We start from the raw sequence: 23,365 nt of genomic DNA on the forward strand, positions 1-23,365 counted from the left end.
GTTAATTATTTATTAAGAAATTGAGATGAATCAGAATCAGGTAGAGTCATTGCACTCTTGACACAATATATTTCTTATTTCGACAAGACCACTCAACTTGCCTATGCAATATTGCAATAAAATTGTAATTGTAATCAATTTTGTTATATATGTTTATTTTAATTTTAACTATTTGTTATCGATATGCATAAAATATGCATGCATATAAATAAGAGTTTGATAGAATCAATTTATAGGTAATCATCATTTCATGGATGAAGTCTTATGATAATTTCTGAATCAAGTCATTCATTAACATAACAAGATTACATTAATAAATTGTACGTAACTATGTATCAAATATATATGTACATGTTTATTGAAAAAGTAATAGATGAAAGTATCTATATAACTTTAATTTTAACTAATCTAAGATATTTTTCTCCTAGTAATTAATTAGTTTTGTATATTTATAAAAAAAACTATACATATAAAATCGTTATTAATATAGTATTTTCTTCTGGGAAAATTCCCAGATCGACATGCTTAGCTCGATTTATTTTAAGAATAGAAATAGATGCATATTTAGTCGTTGGAGGAAGAAAGAGCAAAGAAAATAAATGCTGAAAATGCATCTAAAAATGAACAGGCAAGTATATATATGCATCAACCGTGCCAACAATTTCCCTGCCAATTGTTAATTTTTCTTCATAAGATTGCATACTACTCTATTTAATCATTTGTTATGTTTATGACATAATGCACAAATATATCTCGACGATTTAAAATTCAAGCCTAAAAAATGGCAAAGATACGACGTGGATCGTAATTTCGCGCGTTGCCTGATCAGCTGATATTCCTGTTTGTTTTCAGTTAATATCGGAAATCGGGGGTGGGGTGGAGAGGGGATGGGTTCCGAACAACGGAACTCACTGCTGTTAAAGAACGTGGTAGAGAGCACGAATTGTTGCTAGCGTTGACTTGAAGATAGGTGCTTGACGCACAAGCATCTGTAACAATTAAACGTAAGCAAGTGACCGATTTTAATCGTCGCAGCCCGCAGTGCTGTGACACGTTATTTTTCCTCGTAACACAAAATGACCGTCCGATGTGTTGTTCCCCGTTTTTCACAAGCGTAAATTGAGGCACGTTTAGCCAAACATCATCGCAATATAATGGATAGCGTGACAGTAAGTAGACTTTAACCTCATGGTGATGTGCGTCTCTTCACACCTCGTTCGACTCATGCATGTTTCCAACTACTATTTTTATCTACTATCTGTTAAACGATTTAGCAAGTAATCAATATCTCTTGTCGATGTATTTTGATTTTGATGTATTTTGTTTAGAGAATCAAAGAATTGACAATGTGAAAAATATATATAAAATAATAGTGTAGAAATTGATTCATTTTTTCCATTTTTAATGAATAGATTTATTCATGAGAGTTGCATTTTATGGATTAAGTTTTGTATTTTTCCCCTTTTTTATTACAAAATCTCTGAATTATATCAATTTTATTTTTATAAATAGAATGCAACTAAATATCAAATCTATGAAATTAACTGGATAAAATTTGTTGGTTGAACTTGATTTTAATATTTATTATTTTGTATATCGGATATTTTGTATTTTGTGTATTGTATATTTCAAAACCATAATAGATATTGTCTGTTTCTTTTTATAATTATATGGATATATATTTCACTCTACTATTATTGTTTTTTATAATATACCATATTGAATGAAGTTTTGTATTTTCAGGGAATAATATATGCAATGTATCGAGGATTTGTGGACAGTTTAAAGGGTGCTATTGTTCTCTTTTATATAGATAAGCAAATTAATGAAAAATTAGTCAGAAAATCTCCTACCAGAGCAGACCTCAGAAGAAGAGATCTCGTTACGCAAAGTCCCTCCAAGAGTAAACAAAGGTATTTTTATCATCATCTCGTGTCTGCAAAAAATAAGCGTAATAATATTTTTTAATCTGCTTAATTTTAGAGAATCTACAGTGCTGAAAAGAACTTTGCAATGTTGTGCATTGAATGGTGCAGTGTTGGGGGTTAGTATATACATATTTGATTCTGGACTCTTGCCACTTGTGAAGTACTTATTGACTATTATATTCGGCCACTCTCCTGGTATGGGTCTTATTGTTTGGTCATGGATCCAACCATTTTTATCTCTTATATTTAGCACAATATGGGTACTACCATTATTTTTGCTCAGCAAAATAGTTAACAGCTTATGGTTTCAGGTAAGACTTTCCACAAACTTTAATTGTATTCATTATTCACAAAAATAGTAATATAATTAAATACTGATGAGATATAAATATAATGTATTTATAAATTCCATAGGACATAGCGGATAGTGCTTATAGATACAGACAAGGAAGGCCATTGCTTTTGTCAAGCGTCAGCAAATTGATAGCTGATACACTTTTCAGTATATTTGTTCAAATGTTATTCCTGGGACAAGGAATGTTGGTGTCCAAAGTACCACTAAGACCATTAGGAGAAATTCTTGCCCTTGTTCATTTGTGCCTTTTATATGCTCTCTATGCCTTTGAATACAAATGGTTCAATATGGGCTGGGAGTTGCATAGACGATTAACTTTTATTGAGGGCAATTGGCCCTACTTTTTAGGCTTTGGTATGCCATTAGCGCTACTTACCAAAATGCCCAATTCTTATATTATAAGGTACGAGATATTTTCCTAATTGTTTTCTTAACAGATATAATAACGTCTATTAATATCTAAAAATATTTATTTCTGTCTTTGTTTAGTTAGTTTTTTTTTAGAAAGATGCAGAATTTTAAACAATCAATGCAATGTGAAAATAAAATTCATTAATTTCCATAAATTTTTGCTATAGAAAAATTGATTTTGCATAAATCTACGAATTAGTAGCTTAAAGAAAGAAATGGTTCTAAAGCATCCTAATATATTTATAAAATGTATTTATATTTTATTTTTAGTGGCTGTGTTTTTTCCATTTTGTTTCCACTGTTCATTGTAAGTGGAAACGAAGCGGAACCCGTAACTGGGGTATGGTATGTATCTAAATTATTATAAAACATAATATTTAATTTAACACAATATTTTATCATTTATTACGTTTAACATATGAATGCATTGTTGCAGCGATTGCCAGCTGAAATTATTTTCACCAGTAATCGCAATCGCGAACACATTATTTAATAAAACCATCGGACGAGCTAATATACGGTGACAGTGAAGACATATGAAAAAATGAATATTCATGCCTAATTTATGCCATTTGCATGTCAAATTTAAAAATTACAAAAATTTGTTACAGAAAAATTCATGCAAAAGTAATAATTATATAAAGTAACGTTCACAAAGTGTTTGGATATCTATTGCTTGCTATTGCAGGGAATATTTTTTTTATTTAACCCAACTACAAGTTTAAGAATGCAAAAGGTATGTTTATTTTTTGACATTAAACAAGAAAGTATATAAAATATTATAAATTTTATATTTTTTTCTATCATCTTTTGAAATATGAAAACAATACTTGGCTATATTTGAATTGGTATGTAGGGCCAATCAGTACAAATATTTATTTACGCATATGTAATAATGCACGTATAGTTATTCATATGTGTGATGTACTTCATTCAATGATATCGCCGATATACAAATTATGTATTTCTCAATTTTTATGAGAATTCATATTTTAAGCTTTTTACGCTGTAGCTAGTCATTTTTCAATATCGATTTGTGATCTCCATTCGGCGCTGTGCTATAAACGTGTATTATAAACATATGCTATAATATCAATATGTCATTTGTGGCAGCTAAAATACCCAATCTAGTTATGATATAATCTTGATATACAATAGAATAGCTGAAATATAACTCCAAATATTAAAATATAAATCTAAACAATACACTGCTGTTGTGCGCCATACATGACTATTTTATATTCATCTTTAAAAGTGTTCTATTTAACAGAAGTTATTTAATTTAAAATAAATTTAGATTATACATAAGAGCGCCAATAGAAATATTATAATCAGTTAAGTCTATTGATCCTAATTAAGTATGTATTGTGCCATACATATCATTTACGAGGAATGATTCATTCGAAAATCATGTAAAATTAAAATGAACTAAAAATATCATGATCATATGATAAATTTTGCTAATAATGTAAGAATATATCAATTTGTATGATAAAATTAGGGAAATAATGATTATTACATTTGTCATAAATTACTGATTTTATATACTATGGCTTAAATAAATATTATAGAACTATTGAAAAATACCTTGCTCACAATTGTGACAAATGTAGTCCAATTAAGTTCAAACAATAACATAAGAACCACAAAATCTTCGTCACAGAATAAAAATTAAATCTATAGTAATTAATAAAACTTTTAGTTTAAGAATGTTTTATTCATGTGAGATATTTTATTTATTTTTAATTTTAATATAAATTGTATGTGATATCCGGTTTATAATATTAATCAAGCGAGAAGATCTTGAAGCGCTAGTAAATCATGATCTGAAGGTTCTTCCTTTACTCTGTAAGAGTTCAAAGTATAATGCCTATGTAATGCTGCAAAACCGAGCCCTGGATCAGTTTCCACTTCTGTTACTGGACTCGTAGCTCGATCGATTTTGCTTACCTATAAAATATAACTTCTAAATGAAATAATAAATCTTGGTAATATTTTGAACTTAAAAGTTAAACTTAAAACGGAACTTGAAAATTTCAAAACACAATATCCTAAATTTTTTAATTGCAGATTTTTCTTTACATTTAAAACGTTCTAGCGCTTCAGAAAATTTGATAGAAATGTTTTACTAGATGTAATAATTTTTAATCTTCTATCATTAAAAAGTTACTCATAATTGGTGTACAAATAATGTTTCTTAATTTAAGCGTTGGTCATGATTAAAAGTCCAATAATTTAAAAATATTATATACATACTTCAAAACGTTGTTGTTTGTACATAGCCAATTTACGTGTTCCAGGAGAACTTTGTATTAAATTTTGTATTGTAGGATGAGAAATCCCAAAGAAATCCGCACCCTTTGGCATTATTGAACAAAGTGTCGGAGAAATTGCTGCCAACAATTTTGAGTGACACTCGTCAGGACTGGATCCGACTAGTGGCTGATCCAAGTCATTATCAGACACTATTTCAAATCTATAAACAATAAATTGTATATTTGTATCCTAATTTTTTCTAAAAATGATTATTCTCTCAAATTGCTCCTATATTTTCATACCTAGGTTTTGGACCACCGTCTAGTATTTTACAGGTATACAAGCTTTTTGTTCTCGGGTCTCTCAAATTGGCATATACTCTTGTACTACAATATCCTACTGGAAATATAAGATCTTCTGTATGATACGCAATTCTGTCTGATACTACTTCACCAAGAGAATATATTGTAAGGTCTCCCAAAGCTATGGGAAATATTGGTCTACCATGAACATCTAATGGAATCAGTTGCACTACTCTTCTGGCAGTTTTGTTATATCTCTTTGTTTTACTCTTTGATTCTGCAAAAAATTTAAAAAAGAAAATTTTCATATAAAAATACACTAATAGATTAGAAATATTCTTTGAATCTAATTTTAGTAAATATTTTAAAATATACTAACATTGGCAACAAGCTATTCAAATTCTTGAAATTTAAATGATATTTTTACAGTCTCAATTGATTGTAGAAAAATACCTGATCCTTCTGTAGAAATTCTTTTTTTTACTGTCTTTTTTGGTGTAACACCATCTGGATTAAATAACGGTGAATTTACATTATTTGACTGTGAACGTGCCATCATAGAATTAGACTCTATTTCTCCCAATTGCTGGCATAATTTGCGTAGAAGAAACAATCTCTCTTCTTTAACAAGCATCAGATTCTCTTGCATATGTGCAACCTGATCGCATAGTGCTGCATTTTCCTGCATTAAAATTACATCTGTTGTCACATAATTACAAATAAAGTATAAAATATAGTTCTTTATATAAGCTCATAAAATATTAAAATTATGTTTACATTAAGACTTACAAATACAGTATTTTTCACAATCCTTTTAAGTTTCTGGTATTTTTTCTTGTATTTTATGTTTTGTTCTAATTCAGCATTTTTATGATAATCATTGTAGTAACTATCATATGCTTGGGCCATATTGTATTTATATTAATAAAATATTTTACTTGCAAAAGAGAAACTGTATGTTTATATTATAACGACTGACAACTGTTTACCAACTACACAATAGGTTATATTTAGTATGCGAAAGTGCAACAGAGTACCACTAAAGAGATAAAGTTCAACATCGTTGCGATTAGTCGCTACTTCAATCTATCGATATTGCAATATCGAGTATTGCAATTCACCTTTCGATAAATCTCGAATTCCAAAAAGTGAAATATGCGTGATAAAATGCAGAAAAAATATAATTTGTTATAAAGTATATAAAAAAACATCAAATAATTATACCAAATATTTCAATTTATTTATGATATAAAATATTTCATTAAAAGATATTATCGTATTTTGTGTTAAGTTCACGCGCAGTGACAAAATAAATTGTTTATTTTTATACATTTTGAAATATTTCAACACGCGCGCGCGCCATCCATAAATTACTAATGTAGATAATTTCACGGCGCGTCGATTTTCAACGTAGAAAACATTTCGTAATTAATTGCGTATTTTGTTCGTATTAAGATTGCATAACAAGTGAATTTTAATCGGGAGTGCCGATTAAGTGACGGGCGATTATCGTAACGTGTGCAGGTGTTCACAGTTAACGATATTTACGTCGTGATTAGTGTTGCGAAGTGAAAATGAAATCGGTACGGTAGTAGGGTTAGATCTTGTACGCCGGAAATTTAGTTCGTTGTGAATTGAATCTGATAGAATATAATTATGCGCGCATTGATATGGTATAATCATCACTGGCCTAACTCGCTCAAAGTAAATGTATATGTAACATCGAGTGGACCAAGAGGAGGTGTCAAACAAAAGATATGAACATTTGTATGGCTCAGGAGGAGAAAGCACCGATGAGGTAATTTGTCATTTATTTGTTATTTATTACTTGTGAGACATTAATTGTTTATCTCTGCAATGGTCACATCGTGTGTCACATCGTGGCGTAATATAATCTTTTTATTTCACGAATATTTATTACAAGTATTAAAAACTGTGCTTTGACAATTATATCCTTTATCCGCAGTCTACAATTTTTCAAACAAATAATAAAATACAACCATACTTTCTCTGTATTAAACAATAATAATTTTAAAATTTCATACAATTCAAATATGCAATTTGTTATTTTTAAATTACTTTTGAAAATTCTATTGGTCTTTTTATGTTTGTGGAGAAAAATTTAAAAAATTGAGGATTGAAAGGATAAATAATTTCATGAGACAAGATTTATTTCGAAAATACGATTTATTAACCTGCCGAACCTAAATTCTGTGACGCGTGCGCTCATACGCATTTACACGCGCACACCTCGCTGTCGCACGCGCTCCTCCGCATATTCTCACACACGCGATATATAAAATCTAAAAGGTCGCTATACTTAAACACCGTGACTCGTAGCTTGTCCGATAAACGTTATGCTATCCTAGAAATCGTGTTAATTATTATGTCGATGCGAGTTGCTCGATCGTGCGCGATCGTCACCGCTGTCGTTACAACGATTACACAAAACTCTGCAGGACATGATGGTACACCGAAGACATCCATTCTTCACTTTGAGACTCGTTTTGTTCACACTTCATTTATTCTAGCTTGTTTCTCGTAAAAAATGTACGCCATCAATAGCCCGCAATCTTGATCGTCGGTGGAAATCTTATTAGAAATACAATAATTTAAATCATATCCTTCAAATTTAATAAAAAATTGTATGTTATTGAAAATATATGAATATAAATATTAGCATTTTCGGTTACTATTGCCCTGTCTAGATCGAAGGATGATCCTGCTTGTTCATCCGAGTGGACAGTCTGATGAGTGAAAATTATACTCAAGTTGGTTTTTAATCGTATTAATTGTATTAAACAATTTTTTTATCCAATTAAAAAGAATTATTTGGGTTAATACAATTAAAAGCCAACTTTAGTATAATTTTCACCCATCAAATTATCCACTCGGAACAAGTGAATCATCCTTTGGGCTAGACTGGGCATAAATGACATTCAAACGGTAAATACCACTTCTATAATTATCACTATATGCACTTTAAAAAATACTCAAACTACTTGCTGATTTTTTGTACATTTTTATATAATTAACTATATATATAAAAAATTATAGATGCTTTCCACGAACGATCAATCCTCCTTTAATCGCATACGAGCGATACTACTCTTATTAAAGCTCAGCGGCGGATTTATGAATATATAAAGTACTGCTTTGTTTTCTAGACAATAATAAACTTAAAAATATAAATTAATATATAAATACTTAGACTTTTTAGCATTTTTTTTGTGTTTTTAATTATAAACTTGATTTAAATGAAAATTTGATTTTATTGTATGCTTAAAAAAATTGCATAATTAATTGTGCCTAAAACCAGCACCTTTGGAAAAAAGGTATCCTTACTAAACGCATCTATATATTACAATATTTTTTTGCAACTTTAATTGAAACGTTTCCTCAGCGTAATCGCTTTTGTACTCATTAAATTAATTGCTAAGAGATATATTACGATTGCAGTATTATTTTGTGACTATATTTTAACTGGAAAGAATAAACACGAGTCTGAAACATCGATACTATGTACAAAACACAATGCATTGACGTCAAAAAGTTAAGCTATGTTAAGTATATCGCATTTAATATAAACACGCTAGACTCGTGTTTATTACTGATAACATGATTGTCACAAATAAGACTACAATCATAAAGAATTACTTTATTCATTTATTATTAAAAATAAAAAAAATTAATGTAAAGCCATAAATCCGACGCTGTCAGAAATGTATTTTACATAGTGTGCAATTCTTTTATTATCACCCGTGTTAGCGAGATTAAGCTAATCTACAAAATTATTTTCCGACCTTGTATTCTTAACGACCTCACAGTCAGAACAAGTGCCTCGAGACAGAAAGAAAATCTGTACGCACATGCAAATTTGTTTTTATCTAATCAGGATTACTCGTTTACAATATTAAGAGTAACTTTCTCGATTAGGCTGCATCGTTTAGGCAAATTTTAACATTTGCAATTTAATTATCGAAAGAACCGTTGTTCAACAACGTACATATTTGGCGATATAACCGAATTTGTGCGACAAATACTTCCCATACTGTGAACTCGAGCAAAATCAACATTTGTTCTGTTACGAGAACAACAATCAAATTTATTATACTTTACTAGATTTTATCATAATGAAAATAATTCATTTAATTCGTGAAATTCAGAAACATAAAAAACTGCTCGATTGGTTGTTTCAAATGTTGCAATTTATTGGAAGTGAAAATGCTTTAATTTTCGTCGAAGTAATTAATTTGCGCTATTTTGCGAGTTAATTGAGTTTGCATAGTTGGTTTACGAGTCAATATTTATATGAATAATATGTAGGGTCGGTTCTAGACGCGAGCGACATGAGAAATAAAATTATAAGGATGATAAAAGAGTAATAACAGTTACATTTGTAGTGCAAAGAAATATAAAGTTTTTAGTTACTTTAAATATTATAAATATTATTTTTTTATTAAAATTTTATAAAATGTGCTTATTTAAAACACACATTATGCATGGAAGTTAGATTTAAATTTATATGACTTTCATATTTTCTCTCGATAAATTTTTCAAAAATTGAAAAAAAGAACAAATTATCTCATTCTATTAACTAGCGCAACTAGTCTCCATGCATGTATGTCTCAAATTAGCTGTGTATTTCAAGTTATCACTCTTTATATCAATAGATATGTGCATTTGTTATGGGCATGAGTTTTATCCACGCGCACTTGCGATCTAGAAAGGGCCCCAATCATGGAGATCGAACATCGATAGCGACACACATTTTAGAGATGGTTATTCTTAATCCCAATCGGCCGATATTTTTAATTGCAGACGCAATTATCCGCTGACTACATGCAATTTTTTTTAGATACATATACTAGCTACGATTTCACTAAGCGCGAATTACGGATGCAATTAACAATCAGTCGACGGCCATCGATAACGAGCTTTGTCATCGTTACTCGCGCCTTTTGTCTGTCGATGAATGCCATTTGCAAAATCTAAAAAACGGTTCGAAGGTACACCTCGGAATATAAAAAAGAACATCTAACGCGTTAATTTTGTAATTTCTCATTCTACAGCACAGCTCAACGTTTATTCTCTCATACCGGTGTGTTCATATATGAACAATAGTCTACGTATGGAATATATGATGTCTATTATATCAAATAATTTGTTCGTATTTTTCCTCAAAAATATTTTAAGTGAAGAATATTAATAAAAATAGAAGTTATATATATTTAAGTTCAATAATTTTATATTAAAACATATTTTTCTGTAACACGTTTCTACTTTTAATGCTTTTAGATACGAGATCAAGATAATGTTATGAACATCAGTTAAACTGTCATTCAATTTATTATTATTTGCTTTATATCCGTAAATTAGATAATATCATGTTACATTTTACTGCGCGCGTTAATACAACAATCTGGTTTCAAGTTTTGGGTGATCTAAATATCACATTTACTGTTATTAACAGACTGAAAATTATATGGCCACATTTAGCACTAAATGAGATATGAATACGGGCCGTAATTTGCGTGAGTAGCGCTTCAGATATTCTACACGTAGACTATGCGTAGACTTTCAACACTATTCCATACACTTCCATGCACTCACTGGAATAATCGCTGACGCGTGTACACAGTGGCGCAGCTCCGTTAGAAGCGAAATGCGCATCGTGGTCCGTTAAACGTTGCTATGTACAATAGTTACATGGACTCGTCTCTACAAGTTAAACACTCAACATTATGATTGGTATTTACATGATAAGAGTAACAAACTTGGCAACCGTCGCTAGTTTGTTCTATTCCGCAGCATCGATACACATTCAAAATTTCTCATTGAACAGAGCTGCTATATCGCAGGACATAATTATTTATTTTTTAAATATTTTTTTATCTATAACATGTGTCGGATAATTGCTTAACAAAAATCTCAAGTATTATTTTTCTTTTTAATTAGGATTTTGTCAAACTTTTTGCATTTTCCTGATCAAATACCTAAACAATATCGCCTTTGAGAGAATCTGTGTAAAAATTTGATTTTTTTTTTTTTTTGAAGGAGTAAAATAGAATCCGACTTATTAAAGCGATTAACATTGTTATTATACAATTACAATTACAAGAATAGTTTAATCTATCTGACACTTTCATTTTCAAATGTTTATTATCATTAAAAGTAAATCATTATTATGTCCAATGTTCCAAAGAAATATCAAATGATTGACCATTTAATGTCTTTGTAATAATTTAATCGCAACGATAAAAATTATGAAAGAGATTCAGTGTTTTATCTTTATTTCAAAGGCAGTTTTTATTTTCATTTATTTCTAGATCTCTTCCATATTTGTCGTAATGCTTTAACGACGAACCAAACAAGAAAACACGTATGATAAAAGAAGAGTGCATAATTCTTTTGTCTGATTTAATGCGATCGCAATTAATATGTACAAAATATTGATGCATTATACAAGTTTATTAAAACTGCATCCGGGCATCAATCCTTTCTTCGCGCCACTGTGAACACACGTTACCTTCATAGAATCTTCTTAGAGACGAGAATCGACCATATAACGACAGAATTATCACTTGGAATTTGCTACGTACAAAAAATATCCTTACGAACTAGATACGGCCTATGTAGTCTACATACTAGTTCGTCGAATGATTGTTGCGGGTGTGCGTGCGGATTCTGTACAATTCATATTTTCGTGTAAGCTTCGAAAGAAAGATCACAACTCGTGCATATTCATGTCATCGAAGAGCCTTGACACAAAAAAAGATTGTTAATATTAAAAGAAACAATCTTAGGAGAAAATATACATTTCAAAATATTTTATTTATTTGCGATAAATTCTTTTTACTTTTTATTTTATACTTTGTCATTGTTCTCATCGATTACAGCTTTTTACAATGCCTTGGCACGTAATCTTCTTTAACAAAAAATAATTTTTTGAAAAATAACATTCACTGATCTTTTTATGTCAAGTCTTCAATATTTAAGTGATAAGCGTTGGACTGGATGTCAATCTGAAATAATACACTTCTTTCAACATGAGTGCATTATAAGAAAGCAATAGAAATTAATTTAATTAATTTAATTAATGTTAGATATAAATAAATTGAAAAAATAAACTTATATTTAATTTGAAAGCCACAAAAAATAACTTTCTGAAAGCAAGTATAGCGAACGTTCTTATTTTTGTCCGCACTAATGATGTGTGATATCGCCAGTTTACGTACAAAATGTTTTATGCGATATATAAAAGCGACGAGATTATGAACAAAAAAAGATCTGTCCGGCTGAAATAAATATTTCCAACATCATATTACTGGACCAAGTCGAGATAATTTGCTTCAAGAGATCGTTCAAATCAGTCATTTGAACAACTTCGTTTTTTATCTTCTTATTTGTGAATCGTTCCGCGTTTATACAGTTTTTCTATGGATTCCACTAGAGCGGTGATCAAATATACGATGGTCAAGAGGATCAGGATCGTGGTAGTGTAAAGCGAAAAAAAAAGAATTAAAACAACAAAATAAATATATGTATTGTTATTTTCAACATACGCCACATATACTGATCGCGCTGTAGACCAAGCAAAACAGAAAAAAAATATATATGTATACTCAACGATATAACGCCGACGGTCTCCGCGGTTTCGCCGCCGGCTCTTTAAAAACGAAAAATAGCTAGCAATTAAACAAAAAAGAAATGAACAAAAAGAAGAAGGTACTAAACAAAAATGTAGATTTAAGAATAAACGCGCGGAGCGGCGTTAAACGCGACGACAGAAGGCGATAAACATCATCGCGCACGCAGGCACTCACATCATATGTATACGTCTGTATGTGTACAGAAATACAAAAACACTTAATGCCCGAACATGAGTGCTCGTTTGTACGTGGCAGATACACACGCACGCATGTGGAAAGCCATCGCATTGTGCACGTGGAGTAATCACAGCGATAAGTCTCGATACTCTACTCGCACGATTGTCTTTCGTCGAGGATCAAATTGATCTCATCAAAAAGATAGGATTAATTGCGTTTTTCGGAGTACCTTGATGGTCTTCAACTTAAGTCACATACACGTTGGTAGCATTCACTTGTAATATAGAACGTTATCACACATTTTAACATAATAGTTATCAATAAAATACGTCAATTGTCTAAGTAAACGTGCAGGTTGTAAATTCGTAAAAAAAATGTTTTTCGTCGAATATTTTCATAAATTACACATTTCTCCTCAATAGTTCAAATATTTTTGAGAAGTTATATTTTATACGTATAAGTACTTCCTGCAACTGTTTAAGTACGAAACATCACACGATTTGCAATATCCAAAGCAACGGTTTTAACATGCTGGGTGCTAGAAATATCTGACACTAAAAGAATTTAGATATTTTGGTACAAAATCATTTTGATATCTTATCATCATCACTTTGATGTGAGCACACTGGTCATCAAATTTCGGGTCTTAATTAGTTAATCATTTTGATTAGATCAACAATTACCTTTAATTGATTCAATTACTATTTTCCTTTTTTCTAGAAAACTAAAATATTTTAGAAAATGTGTTTACATGCAAATAATAACCAGCACTCAATATGTTACAATTATTTGCACTTCACTGGACACAATTAATCATCTTGATAGCTCCGATCAGGACGCATCCTATCTTTTGATTAAAAAAAAGGTATACATTTTGCACCAGAGGAGAGAAACGCAATGGACGAACAAATTAAAAAAAGAACAAATTCGACTTTTCGCATATAAGAAAATAAAAATAAAGAAGCACGACAGATTGTTGACGACGCAAAAATGATATACTCAGTATAACAGTAGTCGTACGAAGCAATAGCTCAAACATTTAGAAACAAGAACATAATCTATTAATATAAATTTAGATTGAGATAAAAAATAGTGATTTGATGGCCGTGCCGTTGCAAATATCGGTCGAACAGGATCACCGAATTGATTGGTTCGTGTGCGAGAGAAAAAAGAAAATCTATATTATTAATATGTGGCGAAATTACTTAAGTTATTTATAATAATATTTATAATATAAGAATGCAAAAGCAAAAGTTCATATTTTCTAGTTAAATATATAAGAATGGAGAATATTTTATCTTATAATAATGCAAAAAATTAATTCTTCATTCCTATTTTCTTACAATATAAAAATTTTTGTATTTATGAAGAAGAAACAATAGTGTGTTATAATATTTGTCATTCGCATTTATGTGTGATTTATTTTACCAAATGATGAAGGGAACATTTCGAACACTTCAGTTTGACAATTAATTTGACCCAATCTTTGGATAACTAATATAAAAATAAACTAATGCAGAAGTGACAAGAAATGAAAGAAAAATGTCTAACGTCCATAGTATATATTATCCCATGCTATTATAACGTATACTTCGTGTAGGAACGACCATTTCAATAAGTGATCCTTATTTGACCGTTTAATAATCGCACAAATACGCGATTCATTTTGATAATGAATGAAATCATTCGTACGTACATTAATGTCTTGAACAGATATAAAAATATCTGGGTAACCTGATCCTGACTTACATCTAAACTGATAGTCTGCCATCGCGGCACTAAACAAGCGAGCGATCGATATCGGCAACAGTAACAGGCGATAATCGCGATCGCTGTCGCGCAGTGTTCGTGATAATACATATAAAAATAATAGTCATAATAGTAATAATAGATGCCAATAAATGATCATCATTATTGGCAAAGATAGTAATATAATTATATAATACTAATAATAAAATAATAATAATCATAATTGGGAATAATAGCAATAATTCTAATAATAGAAATAATCAAATTAGAATAACAGATATAACTAAGAAGGATAAACATAGCAATAGCCATAATAAACGTAACAGCATTAACAAAAAAATGTCAACGCACGTGCTGCAGGACGATGATGATAATGACACGAACATAGAAACGACTTTTCGATTTTGTTAACGATATTTGTGACTAGGCTCTATTTGTATGTACGCACAAGACTAATATGTACGCGTGCTCGTTTTCTATTGTTAGTCAATCGACTTAATGTGTGTAAATCAATGTTAATTATTTGCGCATATGTCTTAAAGATCCAAACTATTCCTTCGTAAAATTTATGATATCTCACTCATATTATTTTGAGATATTGCACGTCTAATGATCACTTGCAATGCCAAAAATCATTTTAAATGCTTATACTATCTTTTACCAATCGGTTTTAGTTTCATTTTTGGATAATTTGGATTTTATAATTTATAATCTTCAAATTCTCAGTTTAATTAGACTTACATAATGTAATATTATGTGTTTTGAGCACACGGGATGTGCGTGTGTGCAAATAATAAACAGTTATTGCTTTTTGTCATTTGCCTGCTTACGTTACATGTGATGAAATAAAAATAAAAACAATTCTTGTTTATGCGTAAACAATCAACACTGGCGTGGATTAGTCATTAGCGTTGCATAAGTACATCAATTAATTAAAGACATCTCTTTGGTAATTCGTACGGAGCACGACGTTCTCTGCTCATCGCAAATGCAAAATAAAACTCATCTTCTCGTATTAATCTTAAATGCAACGCCGGTTGCTCCGTTCATTTGGTCTGATGCACGTGTGCATGTTAATATTGTTGGTAATAAAGCAATATTACATACATTCAATCGTTAATGGCAATTTAATGATAATGCGGACAAAATTAGTTCAATTAATTTTTTCTAAATATATTTTGAAGAATCATTATTTAACATGCTCGATTTAAAATGTAATATAATTTTTTTTGTAATTTATATCGACATATGTGCATATCCATTAATTAATAACAATACAATTTTATGTTTAATTTCATGCTTTTCTTTCTCTTAAACTCTCAAAATAGAAATAATATTAAAATTAAAATGAATTAATCTTAAAATAGATCGTCCTATTTTAAGATATTCTAGAAAAATCTAAAAATAATACAGTGATATATAACTAATATTTTTGAAAAAATAAAAAAGTTATTGCCATCCTATAATTGAATGCATGCAGCAAATTTGCTTCAATGCTGTATAGATAAGATTACACGAGAAAAAGGAATCAAAAGATATGTATATTGTTGAAATTTGAGATGTGAACAATGATCATGAAACGTCACGCGACACGACAATCGTTAGAATAAAAAAAAAAAAAAAAATAGCTTGGATATCCCTTCTTCAGGAACAAAGCTCTTCGAAAGAAAGTTGCGCAAAATTTTATCGTTTGGATAACGTTGTAGACAAAATTCGAAAAAAAAGCAGTTTTAAATGGTTTTGGCGATTGTGTAAAATATAGGGAACGTAGAGAAAAACACTTCGTCAATCGATATTCGTGCGTTTATCTCACAAAAAATAAAAAAGTCCAAAAAATATAAAAAAAAAAAAAATTCTGAAAAGCAAAAAATAAAATCTGAAAAATCAAGATATTTTTTTTAACGACTTTCGAAGTATTTTTTGGACTTTTTTGTTATTTGGAATGTCTGTTTCCGTGTAATGTAATTAAGTACCTAGCGTTTCGTGGACGTGATTTATCAATTCTCAATAATATTTTTTAACATTAATCGATCGCATACATCTACCAGTTAAAAATTTTTTTAAATTGTTCAAAATTTATATTAAAAGAAAATCATATTCCAAAAATTTAGAGTACCATACATAATAAATTTCGCTTATGTATATGCATAATCGGAAAATAATAATTTCAAAATTTGGATTATAAAAAGAAGAATATTGTTTTGTGCTAATTCGAAGATTCCACGAAGTATTAATCTTCCTGTTACATATAACGCGACTTAATTTTGCGATCAGCTTTAAGATTAATATCCACGAAAGCATTTTCACATCCAGACTAGAGCACTTAGAAAATGACTTATTTTTAATCACTAACCCTGTGTATATCCATGCACGATAATTTTGATTCGTTCGAATACAATTATCGCACAGCTTCATCATACAATCGATTTTCGCGTCTGTCACACATATCCAGTTGAAAATATTTATAATAATTGATCTGTACTCCGCGATTTCGATAATACTCACACAACATCTAAAATTTTGTCACTTGTATCTTATTTGCACTTAAAAGCAAGATGTTTAATATCTATTTTAATTGAATCAAAGTTAACTACATTATTTGCAAAGTAAATATCGAAACATCCGTTTCTTCTCGATAAGATATGATAGAAGTTGCAATCATCGATTTTGTCTTAAAAATAATGCAAAGATAGATCTCATGTAGAAGCGCGTTGTTAATTTATAATTACCCGAGGTTTCCGCAAACTGATTCGTAATCGACAACAGAACTTTTTAATTTTTTTAAATTCAAAGTGTTTTGTCAATTACTTTCCAATTTATTTCGCAACCCTGCTCGAATAAATTTTTTTTTCTAATTGCGACATTGTTCGCAACTATTTTGATAATCCCTTCTGTCATTGCATATTTTGCATACTGCGTCGGTATATGAAAGTTTTCCATTCGTCCGATCAGTCCCATATCCAGTTTTTCGCGAAGAATTAAAACTAATCGCGTAAAATGCACTTAACGAAAAGAATAATAAGAGTGCGCCGAATCAGTGAAAACTCGTTAAAATTCGTAAAAATTTGTCGCATCTCGAGTACTTGTTTAAGTTCACGAATGTTTCTGATGACAATATAGAATGGAACGTGTGCATTAACGCGCGAATACGTGACGCTTGATGTGTTACTTCTGAGCGATCTGACCCGGTAGTTCCACATGGAACCATCGAGTTTCACACAAGGTCAGAACGCGGCCCTATGTCCGGTCCCTTTTACAATACAATCTTATCACAAATTACTACAAAATGTGTCTCTTATGCTCGCTTCTCCGCTACTTCTCGGTCTTGTTTCTTTCTTTGTATCAGTTTCGTTTTTTGGTATGTTTTGCACGATCTAAGTCTAAGAAATCGCACGCGCGCCGATCCCGCACGATCATTGTTCGTCCGCGTTTCCTTCCCAGCCTCTGTCTCTCGCGTTTTTTTTTTATACACACACGTTTTATCTCGCCGACACGATTAATTCGCCGCGGCGCATATATATGTGTGTGTATGTATATTTTATAAATATAAACAGGCGCTGCGAGGCGCTGACAGCGATCCCGACAGTAGAGCCGATAAAAATAGTTCTCAGTCAATAATTCGATTTATGAACATATATGTATACCTATATATATTTATATATATATGTATATTTATGTATAAGAAATTTTTCGCACAACTCGTGCTGTACGTTTTTCGACCTTTCGTTCTCTTTCATCGCAGCCACGAGAATCCTTATCGCGCTCTCGACACACGCGAATACACACGTCATACCATACACACGTACATATATATGTGTATGTACAATATTTGTATAATATATTTATATATCTGTATATATATACACAGGGGAAAATTGGACAGACAATTAATATAGCGTGTAGCTTCGTTCGAGGAACCCAGCTCGATCGTCGGTGCATTGTCCTCCGCTTTTCGTTCCACTTTCTTGGCCCTCTTCGTCGTGTTCCTCTGCGCGCAGTTGTGCGCAGTTTCTCGGTCGCGGCTTTTCATACGTCCAACATATTAATTTCTCCTCTGAGTTTGAGGATGCGTTCGGCGTTTCACGTGCGCAGCCGCGATCAAGAGGACAAAGCGCAACTTTTGAAGGATCGGTGGCAATCCTTTCGGCGCGATAATATATCGCGATTTCGTAGACAGGTGATGTGGACGCGCGAAAGATCAAAGAGATGAGATGAAGAGAGAAAAGAGATCGACAGGGCAGAGGATCTTACGGCGAAAGTGAGAGCGCGTGGGCGGGTGTTGTTCTTTGTACAGGCACCGACAGACACAGATAGATTGATCGAGAGATTGACCGGGTAATCGTGACTGATCGATCGGCCGGTCGAGTGAACGATCGATACCGATTTGACTGACTGAGACTGACATGGCACGGCGACTCCGATCGAGAGTACACGGTCACAACGTCACAGGCCACCTGCTGGCACACAAACAAACACACGGACATGTTAGTCACCACCACACACCAGATATGAAAATTCATCCCCGAGCAGACGCGCACGCGGTGATGGTTTCTCCGGAGGCCCGCGAGATCAAGTTTGCCCAATTTTCACAGCAAACTTTCTCACTCTCGAATTGATTCAATTATTATCGTTTGGCACAGCATGAATACATAGCATATTACGATTAATTAAAAAAAAGTAGATAAAAATATTTTCAAGGGAATTATCATTTTACAATTTTACCATCTTTCATACTAATAGTTAAAAACTCAAAAGATTGATAAAATTATTTCAAGATGAAAACAATTCAATAAGATAGTATTTTAGAAATTATATGCCTGATAAGAAAATTGACATAGTACAATGTACAGAATTGCTTCAACCATCAAAAGATTGAAGGGTAACAGTCGCAGGGCCGCCAAACCAACAACGTCGTGCGTCGTGTACACAGGTGTTTCGCCGAATTTTTAGACACGAGCAACGAGCATCCACTTTGTTCAGCTTGATAGACAGTCACAAGGAAAGAGAAACAAAGTGCTCGATAGCGCATCGGTGGAAACTCGTTGCCAATGCAACGCGGTCGGTGAAATTCGCCGATGGTTTCCAGAATTCGAATTACAAACAATCACGGACAATTACAGACAGTAATCGTTCAGACAACATCTCCAATAGTTGCTTCGTTGTCGAAGCTGTTCATTCTCGATTGTCTCGATAGATGCAGAAATTGCAACAATAACAGAAACAATAAGTAGAGCACTCGTTTTAACGTGCAAATGTTTTAATGTGCACGGATACTTTAACGGAAACGATCGGCTTTTCCACCGCTTGCGACAATCGGCTTGTATCCCCTCCCCCCCTCCCCTTAAAAAAATCACATGGCAATGTTAGTACTACTAACTAATAAAGCGTCGTAGCGTGATTAACCATAAAAAACTTAGTGATATTATTATCACGTGAGAGAACGTATCGAATTCTGTGCGCCTCGAACACTGAACCAAGGATACACGCGGTATAATAGCTGCTGACATAATTGCAATATGAGTGAGGTAGATCCTTGTGTGTATCGCTCGTATCTTCCGGCTCAACTACCGGTTCACAAACTATGCGGTTATTGAAATAGAGAGCTAGATAGATAGATAGATAGATAGATAGAGAGAGAGAGACAAAGAGATAGAAAAAGATAAATTACAAAAATACAGGTAGAAAAAAAAAACAGAAAGAAAAGTCAAACCGTCAAATGGTTACAAGGTACGACTTGAACGCTGCGTGAAAATTCAAAGCGAACTACTCTTACTCTCCTGGGGGGAAAAAGCTACGTATGTTAGTGAACTTCACGTACGTAATTCCACTTGTGCAACAGTAAGTTAGCACAGAAAGCTTTACTGGCAGCCTTTGCAACGAGATGTAGTTTGATTGCATCATCCGGGAAACGTGCCGCCAGACTTGCACCTTTGAGATTCGAAAGAGATGAACATGTTTTCGACACCGTGCGATAAATACGGGCGAATATTATAATTTGAAAGGCCCGTATTGTACCATCGCGCATTTAGCGTGAACATGGCTGTCCGGCTTACATCGTGTATTTATCTAAATGTGTTCTTTGTGCTAGATAAGATGAGTACAAAAAAAAAAGAATAAGCACGTTTAAACGCTCAATATGCGCTATCAAGAAGCTGATTTTTAAGAATACGTCCGAGTTTAATCTAAACTTGAAAAACCTTTATTTATTTCGCACGAACAGAGAAGCCTTCAAAAGTATTTCATACTAGAGCCATTTATTTTGAAAGTTATTAATTGAATTTGTTGTACAAATAGAAAGCAAGGAAAGTGTTTCTATTTAAAATAAATATCATCCCTCACAATCACACCAAGTCCATTACACACAACTTTCTTTTTCATAAGAACATAATAAAATATATAATTGTGTAACTCTTGCATACATAGTCTCTTTTAACGAGAATATAAACGATAAATTAACACATATATTAATCTCTCAGAATTCAATGTATAAAGTCACTTTCGAGATAAATGGCTCATTTAATTAAATTGATCACGCGTTGAATAATCTCGATTAATTAAATCTCATTGAATTTAATAGATCTGAATGTGTTCTAAGATTTCCGATCACACTCTCTAAAATTGGTCATCATAGGCTACGAAATTAAGCCGTTGAAAATAATAATTTACTAATACTAATTCGTTAAAATCCTATCTTGTCTCCTGTAAAATTACTGGAATGGATTACCGAAGAAAGCAGGATTTTTATATTGGCACTGAAAAGGTTAACTGATGTAATTGCGACACACGATCGCAACGTGGCACAAACGTGAACAGAATAAACAGATTGTTGGATTAAAAATGTACTGAAATTCACACATGGGCTGACCGGCAGGTAGAAGAGAGAAGACAATTCGGCGGGACAATTCGCACAAGCGACATATTAAAAGGATAAATTACGTTCCTGCACCTCGGAAGAAAAGTCAGTCCGACGAACAAGAGAGTCTTCTAGATTATCACAGCCTCGTTTCGATAGGACGGCGAAGGTGCCGAGCGGCGACGTCTCTTCTTCGGCGTCCAAAGACGCTTGATCGTAAACCCGTCAGCTCGCTACCTTCGTGGAAAATATCGCTTGACTAGAGAACATCGTGGAATACCGCCACCTAATACTTTGGTTTGTCTACCTAGACCTATCGTTAGATGCGATTCCGTTACGGAATAATATTCAACCATCGCGGTCATTAATTAAACGCACGAGCGTTGTCCCGATTAAGATGTCCGAGGTGTCCGAGAAGTCCTTGGTATCTACCTACGAACGCTCTGTGACATCGGCTAGTACGGCTTGGAGGCGTCCTTGGATCGTTTCAACTGGACCTTCAGTCGTTTCATGCCGATCTGGAAACCGTGCATCGTTTGGATCGCCGCTTGCGCGCTCGACGCATTGTCATACGATACGAAACCTGAAACAGTATTGCAAAATGCAGAATTATACATTCCATTCGTCCATATCGTGTTCGTGTCAATCGTATTCGTTACGAAGCTATCTGCATATTATTATTATTATAAATATGCAATATTTTTAAATATTCGTATTTTATTCCTTTCGTTATTCAACGACTATATTAAATTCAACTCACCGAAGCATTTGCTCATGTGCGTGTGCTTATCTATAAAAACTTTGGCGGATATGACATTGCCGAAGGGTAAAAAGGTAGAGATGAGGTCCGTGTCACTGAATTCTTGCGGCAGATGGTAGATGAAGAGGTTGCAACCTTCGGGACCCTCGATCTGCTTGTCCGTGCTGGTGAACTTTGTCTTTTGCGCCGCTGCTGCCGCGGCAGCCGCAGCCGCCGTAAACGCGGGGAACCCTGAAAATCGAACATATTATTAGTGATGTACGCACAACACATACAATTGGAGGATGCAATTCTAATATTTCGAAGCGACGTAAATCGAATGTGGAAAATCTAACGAGCTTTCATCAGTTTTTACTATCTGTCTGTGTAACTGTCTTGATATTGTTACGCAAGTAGATATAAGTACATTTATGAGCTAATTATTTATGAACTTATTTATTTTTTAAAACTTGATTTATGCCACTTCACGATAAACAGCTGGGTTATTAATACGATTCTACGTATTGGACGCTTGGCGCGTCCCAGCTTACAGAGACACACCAAACAGATTCAACTAATTGGATATATTTAATTAGATCTATTTATATCTGCTCCCAATAATATTACCGTAAGCAAATAAGCATGTTGCACGATGATGAGGGATAAAATGAAAAATAATTAAATATTGATACATTACAATAATTAAATATTGAAATTACAAAATTAAATTACAAACTATATACACGGCACTGTAAGAGGATACAAATGCGATTTTATAAGCTCTCGAATATTCGCCGTGGTATTGTAGCATACATATTTACATTTTTTTCACCAATGTATTTTGTGCGTAGGGAGATACGTGGATATTCCAATAGGCACATGCGGAGCCTATCGGTTGTCTTCTTTCAAGCATTCATTTGGTTCACTCTTATAATCCCGTATT

General features: G+C 32.4%; 3 protein-coding genes across 27 annotated transcripts in view; 1 reads left to right on the forward strand and 2 right to left on the reverse strand.

Annotated features, from left to right (window-relative positions):
- Positions 1-834: 834 nt before the first annotated feature.
- tank (EI24 domain-containing protein tank) lies at positions 835-5,203 on the forward strand. Its single transcript, XM_012373647.2, has 6 exons — positions 835-1,169; positions 1,744-1,913; positions 1,984-2,239; positions 2,343-2,686; positions 2,965-3,039; positions 3,131-5,203. The coding sequence occupies exons 1-6, from the start codon at positions 1,155-1,157 to the stop codon at positions 3,216-3,218; spliced, it is 948 nt and encodes a 315-aa protein (XP_012229070.1). The 5' UTR covers positions 835-1,154; the 3' UTR covers positions 3,219-5,203.
- On the reverse strand, positions 3,071-6,297 carry LOC105676056 (transforming growth factor beta regulator 1). Its single transcript, XM_012373646.2, has 5 exons — positions 6,042-6,297; positions 5,706-5,934; positions 5,253-5,529; positions 4,951-5,170; positions 3,071-4,644 (listed from the first exon to the last, which is right to left on the reverse strand). The coding sequence occupies exons 1-5, from the start codon at positions 6,159-6,161 to the stop codon at positions 4,483-4,485; spliced, it is 1,008 nt and encodes a 335-aa protein (XP_012229069.1). The 5' UTR covers positions 6,162-6,297; the 3' UTR covers positions 3,071-4,482.
- Positions 6,298-12,773: 6,476 nt separating this feature from the next.
- LOC105676039 (CUGBP Elav-like family member 2) overlaps positions 12,774-23,365 on the reverse strand; it is a 339,661-nt gene continuing 329,069 nt past the window's right edge. For 19 of the 25 annotated variants that reach the window (XM_067355660.1, XM_067355656.1, XM_067355658.1 and 16 more), the window contains 2 exons: positions 22,444-22,674; positions 12,774-22,266 (listed from right to left, as the gene is read on the reverse strand). In XM_067355660.1, the coding sequence (XP_067211761.1) occupies positions 22,139-22,266; positions 22,444-22,674 (359 nt within the window). In that variant the 3' untranslated portion in view covers positions 12,774-22,138. The remainder of the gene's footprint in view (positions 22,267-22,443; positions 22,675-23,365) is intronic. The other 6 variants (XR_010890354.1, XR_010890353.1, XM_067355664.1 and 3 more) reach the window with 6 other exon arrangements.

Source organism: Linepithema humile, chromosome 5, assembly GCF_040581485.1.
Source record: "Linepithema humile isolate Giens D197 chromosome 5, Lhum_UNIL_v1.0, whole genome shotgun sequence".
NCBI lineage: Eukaryota > Metazoa > Arthropoda > Insecta > Hymenoptera > Formicidae > Linepithema > Linepithema humile.